The sequence below is a fragment of the Apteryx mantelli genome, chromosome 14, assembly GCF_036417845.1.
Source record: "Apteryx mantelli isolate bAptMan1 chromosome 14, bAptMan1.hap1, whole genome shotgun sequence".
Taxonomy (NCBI): Eukaryota; Metazoa; Chordata; class Aves; order Apterygiformes; family Apterygidae; genus Apteryx; species Apteryx mantelli.
Genome location: NC_089991.1, coordinates 11,038,362 through 11,044,361, shown reverse-complemented (window position 1 = coordinate 11,044,361; position 6,000 = coordinate 11,038,362). Strand labels below are relative to the sequence as shown.

The 6,000-nt window shown below is 50.6% G+C and overlaps 1 protein-coding gene across 1 annotated transcript in view; it reads left to right on the top strand.

Moving 5' to 3' along the window:
* Window positions 1-1,439: 1,439 nt before the first annotated feature.
* The window catches only part of CYFIP2 (cytoplasmic FMR1 interacting protein 2), a 56,014-nt gene continuing 51,453 nt past the window's right edge, over window positions 1,440-6,000 (top strand). Inside the window, exons 1-2 of the mRNA XM_067304588.1 lie at window positions 1,440-1,474; window positions 5,226-5,366. Of these exons, the coding sequence (XP_067160689.1) occupies window positions 5,250-5,366 (117 nt within the window). The 5' untranslated portion in view covers window positions 1,440-1,474; window positions 5,226-5,249. The remainder of the gene's footprint in view (window positions 1,475-5,225; window positions 5,367-6,000) is intronic.

Here is a 6,000-nt window from a genome sequence, read left to right as displayed (position 1 = left end):
GAAAAACACCTGCAGGAGTTGTGCAGTTTGGTTTCCTTTTTTAATGAGAAGGATAATTTTATGGTTATTAACATCAGTGCCTGTGTAAGGCAGGAGCCCGGTTCTGCCAGCCTTGTTCATCCTGGCTGTATTTGCTCGTGCAAAGAACCTCCTGCCTGTTTTGCTGGTTGCAATTACAAGTAATTCTTACAGCATGTGAGGAGTGGGGGAAGGCATGTGTCCTAAAACACAGGGGACTTTCATCATGTGGCTTTTTAGGCAAGGGTCAAACTAAGCTTTTGCACCCTGCAGTTACTCTTCTTGGCTAAAAGTACATTATTGGCCAGGAACATATACTCTCCTCTTCCTGTGAGGCAATGTGTACCAGAAATGCTCCAATTAAGTGACTTTCTGAGATTTTCGAGGGACTGGCCATCAGAGCTGGAAAAGAAGGTGACCAGCACATGACCAGGAGAAGTTTGTCATTTTTCTCCATTTTGCTGTCTCCCCCACTAGTCATTTTGCCGTTCCCGCCGCGGGGTCTCACCCCACCTGCCAGTGCTTGGACGCTGTGGTACTACCATCCTCTAGGGCAATTGCTGTCATTTCTTTCCTCCTTTCCTGCTCTTGATAGCTGTCTCAGCTCCACCATGAATCTCTTCTATAGGAGCAGGCAAGCTGCAGAACTGAAATAACCTGTGCCGCTTCCCTGTAGCTCTCCGCCGTGCAGCTTCGAAGCCAACCTCACACACGTGCAACGTATTCATTATGGCCCTGAATTTAAAATTCTCCCGTTGTTCCCCCAAGCTGCTCTGACAATAAAGACTTCCTTCTGCATCTCGGTGTGTGGCTGTGAAGAGGACGAGGTTGCAGAGATACTGCTGGGCAAACATTTAAGTGTGAAAGGTAGGACCTGCCTTGTGATCACAAGTTCAGACATCCAGGCTGTGTCCTCGCTCCATAAAGCCTTCCTATGCTAACTGTTAAATCTGGCCCAAGGCTGCTCTCAGGACAGATTGACCATATGGGAACTCTTAATTTCGGCTTCAGGAGTGGCGGGATCGTGCTGTCCATGTGGATCCCGCAGGGCCCGGGGGTCAGTGCTTCATCGGGGATGTTAGTGCCAGCAGCCTGCAAGCAGGCGGCGATATGGGGAGCGACATGGATTTGTGCTTGCCCCAGAGCTGCCGTTTCACTGCAGTGTGGAGGTAGCTAATGAGCAGCACACGGCTTGTATTTCTAGTCCTTTGGGCATGGGACTGGTGTGTCTGTAGGAGCTCTGCCTGGCCTTTTACTTTCCTGAATGATGGCCCATGTGGAAGGGTTTTGCCTGGCTATCCGTCAGCTGACTTTGCCATTTCGGTGCTGGCGCATGCAACATGGAGTATCACCTGCTGGCTGCGTTTTGGCAGTGTGTTTACGTGAACTCGTCTCTTCTTCCCGCAGCGCCGAGAAGCCTGAATCCCTTTGTGCGAGTCATTCTGCTTTATAAACGGTAAGAGACTGCCAAAGGCCTTGCAGCTCAGATATAAGATGAAACAAGGAAGTTTATGTAGCAGGCAGACAGAAGGCATGGGCAGGTCTAATTAGCTACAGCAATTAGCAGGGGAAGCAGCAATTGCAGTGCTCCAGCTGGGTCTCCGCTGTCTGGGGTTTTGCGGGTGTCATCGCGGAGGAGAAGCGGGGAAAGGACAGTGTGACAGTTCGGTGGCTTTTGACAAGGGGACCTGGCCGTGGTTTTAAAGTGCATGTGGTAACTGAAAAATGCACAATACTATAAACTACCTTTTGGGCACTCCAAGATGAAAAAGGTTCTTGCTGGGGTGGTGTTAGGTCCTGCCAGGCTCACGTTCAGCAGTTTTACCGAAACGCACAGGGCCGAAGGGACTTTCGCTTCTCTGATCAGTGGCAGGATATGCAGAAAAAAAACAATTTTCAGCGGCTGCTTTTAGCAGCCTACATGGCTGTGTTTACATCCACGCAGGCAGGATATATTTCCTGCGTGAAGAAGCAAAAGCAAGCCTCGCCTTGCTGTGCACGTGCTAGCGAAACCCAAAAGCCCCGTCTCTGCGCGCACTGCTGTGACCTGCTCTCGGCGGCGCGGCCGGCATGGGAAGCGCCGTCGGCAAAGCACCGCCAGCACAAGGCCGTGCCGCGCCACGCTGCCCGGGCCCCTCTCCATAAGGCAGCCGGCCCTGGTGGCCCCCCGTCCCCCACCGTCCCGGCCAGAGTGCGCCCGCAGCTCGCGTGGGGCAGTGCTGGCTGGCGGATGCGCCGCGCGTCGCCGAGTCGAGGGTTGGCTGCTGTTGCCAGCTCTGACGTGTCCGTTTTGGAAACCTTTGGGGGAAAGTGGGCAGCGCGGTGTCGGGTCTGTGGCAGAGACCAGTCGTGAAGGTGCCTGTCTGCCGCTGTGTGCAGTGGGCATGAGACCCGGGAAAAGTCCTGGCAGACCCCGCATTTTCCCTCATCTCCTTCGGTTTCACTGTCGTCCCTAAGAACCTTAGAGGTGAAACTTGGAGTCTTTCTCCAGTGACTCCCAAGGACTTTGTAGTGAAGACTCATCAGTTCAACCCGCAAAGCTCGCGTATTTTTTCCATCTGGACCCTGGTGCTCACACTCAGCTCGGCAGTGGCAACACACGGAGTGGGTTGTGCCACCGCCGATTGCACTGCTCCCTCGCTGTTGCTTTGTGCTTCCTTTTCTGTGTGTTATTTCTACATGCTGTCCCTCTTCCTGTATGTGATGGTAAGATCTTCGGGGCAGAAACTCTCTTGCTCTTAGGCGTTTCTGCGCTGCTTGGAACGGCAGAACTCTGATGCTGCGTTTGGAAACATATCCCCCTGTGTGGCACAAATAATAGCAATAAATACGTTCGTTTTGTGCCACACAGTTATTGGAGAGGGGTCTTTGATTTTAGGAGACTACTGACAAATTGCACAAGTGGCCTTCGAATTTGACTTTCAGAAAAATGATGAATGAGCCCAAGCAAACACCCCCAATCCTCAGATGTAGGAAATGGAGGGGTTTTGCCTTCCCAAGCCTGAACTATGTAGGCAAAAGTGAGTGCAAGGGGTGTTGCTTTGGGCACCCAGAGGACAGTCTTGAGGGCGCTGGAGGATGATGTTGCATGATGGGCAGTGGAAAGCCCAGAAAGTCCCTGGACTGGGCAGGCTGAGCGGCACCACTTTGTGCAGAGCCGCGCTCGGTGCTCTCTGAGGCAGGGAGGAAGCTGTTTCCGACTTCGGCATGCCTGCACGTAATGACCGGTTTTGACAGTTGCTATAATTTGTAACAGGAAACAATTTTAGCAAAAGGGGATGGAGGAAGAAGCAGAAATTTGAGCAAGCAGGGAAGGGGCTGTATGAGATTTTTCTTCCCCAAACGCTTACTTTATGCTCTTCAGCTGCAGATAACTGAGCCGGTTTCTCAGCTGCCTGGTACCTCAGGGTGGCAGCTGTGGAGGTGGAACAGGTTCTGCCAGGCTCATGCGTTTTCTTGCTGCCCGTGCACGCAGGCGGCGATGATGGCAAAAGGCACGGTGGCAGGCTCGGCCCTCTCTTCCCGCAGCACGGAGCTGCCTTGGGACTGCACGCCACGGGCATCCCCCTTGGCTGTGTTCCTCGCCGGGTGCCTGCGTGTCTATCTATGGACATGCCGAAATCCTCGTCCTTCCATGCTCCTGGTGCTGGATGTGAAAGGCAAACTTATATTCTGGGAAACAGTGACTCAATAATAATAATAATAATAAAGGACCTGAGGGAATTAGGGAATTGCGGCAGATAATCAGCTGAATATGAGTGCCTATGGAGCAGCTGTGGCCAAGAGAGCTGCTGTGATTGTGTGTAAGAGGGGACGTTATGCTGATTTTGTATTTGGTGCTTGTGCAGACACCGCTGGAATCATGTGCCTAGCTATGGTGCCCACACTTCAGCAAAAAAGTTGCAAAATTGGTCCAAGGTCTGAAAAAAGCGAGAGATGATTAAAGGATTGGGAGATATGCTTTATAATGAGGCAGTCAAAGAGCCCCAACTGCTTCGTGTAGCAAAGGAGAAGGTTGCAGGGTGGTTACATTGAAACCTGTAAGTATCTTGATGGAAACTCGGGTAGTAAAGAGCTCTACTGTCTTGCAGGCAAAGGTGAAAAAACTCAGTGATCACATTTGAAACCAGGCAGGCTCTGACGGGAAATAAGGTGCACTTTTGGGGCAGGGGGAGGGATTTTCTAGTAGAACACATCAATATTAAAGCAAGTTCTCTGTCGCTGCAAATGTTTAAATCCAGCTGGGCAATTTTCTGGGAGACGCACTGTAGGTCGGCCACAGCTCTTGCACACGGATTAGGTATTAACTAGGGAAGCCCTGTGGCTCTGATTATACAAGAGCTCTGCCGGCATGACGGCAGTCGTCCCTCCGTGCTTGTGCACTGGCTGCAAAGGTGAAGAGCAGAAGGAGGAAGGGTCATGGAGGTTTCTGTCCCGGGTTTTCCATTAGCTGGTCTGCGCGGGGGGCACAGCACGGAGGTAAGCGCTGGGGAGCTCTTTCAGAAACATTTCACTTAGTGATTACCGCTTAGTATTTCCCAGATGACTGGCGCCATCTCAGGACACTGCCATCAGCAGCTCCACCGCAGGCCGGGACTGGGGGGACACTGCGTGTGTGGCAGAGGCAGGGTACGATAAAAGGAAGAGCTGGTTTTTTTCTAACTTCACCTTCTTTTTTTGCTGCTCACACTGCCACAGCCTAACTGTGCAGAACTCGATGTTTTCCGGTTCACCTCTGAGAACATGATTTGCTGTTTAGAGTTTTCGGCGTCATTCCACGTGTGTGAGAAAGAGACCATTGGAGTGTCGGTGTTGGTCATACTTTTCTAATCATGCTGCTTCTAGAGATATTTTTAATAGCACTGCTATTTGCATTTTGGAGCTCACACTTTTACCCGAGGCTGCTCTAGCTGCACTGCAGCATCCAGTTGTTTTGTGTCTTAAGTAGCTTTGCACAGAGTTAAGCAGTGAAGGGCACGGGTGGGTAGCTGTGTTCCTCTTACTCTGCGTTCCAGTTCTGTTATTGAATTGTAGAAGGAGAGAGGACTTAGAGACTTAGGTTAAATAGACAAGAAAAAGAAAACTATTAAACAGGGATAATGTTTCCTGCAGTGCAAACCAGTTGTGGTTCTGGTTTTGTCCTTTGACATTTTCTCAGTTTTCTGGCTGCTGTTTTTCTATCACCTTTTCTTTTCCTTTGGATTTAGCGTGGAAACTGAACAGCCAGAACCATGACCACGCACGTTACGCTAGAGGATGCCTTGTCCAATGTGGACTTACTGGAGGAGCTGCCTCTACCAGACCAGCAGCCATGCATTGAACCTCCTCCGTCTTCCATCATGTACCAGGTACCGTCCAGCTTCCCGATGGCAGCATGGGCTGTGAGGGTTGTTCTGGTAACTCATGCAAAGCACAGGAGAGCATGGTGCTTTAAGAACTAATGCAAAATGTTCCAGGTGCCCCAGGTTTAAGGAAATGTTCAGAAAAGATCTAGCCACGAATATGTTCCTAGAGGCTTTGAAAGGAAAGTGGTGGAGATTAGTAAAAGAGGTCTTGAGCCCTGAGCAAGACATCAGGAAGTTAAAAATGAGGACTAGAGTGCTTGAATGGGTATGAAGCAGCAGATAAGATTTGTGATAAGATCAATGTTTTATAATGCAAATATTTCTGTGGTTTCTTTCTATAATAGTGCCTGCATCTTCTGTGTAGGTCAAAATTGAAGTTTTGCCTGAATTTGCCTGGCCTATGCCATTAGCACAGCTGGAGCTGCCAGTCTCAGTGGCTAACGGCATGCAAGGGAGAGCAGCAGCTAGAATCACTTCTCTGGTTTGAGTAGCCACAGATTTAGTTGCAGCTGCGCTGACCAAGCAAAGCTTGGCATGATCCCAGGGCAAGGCTCAGGCTGCTTCTTTTGGATCCACAGTGGGATGCCTCAACTGCTTGGGCACCACACCCTGGCCTATAGACCACACCCAGGGTTAA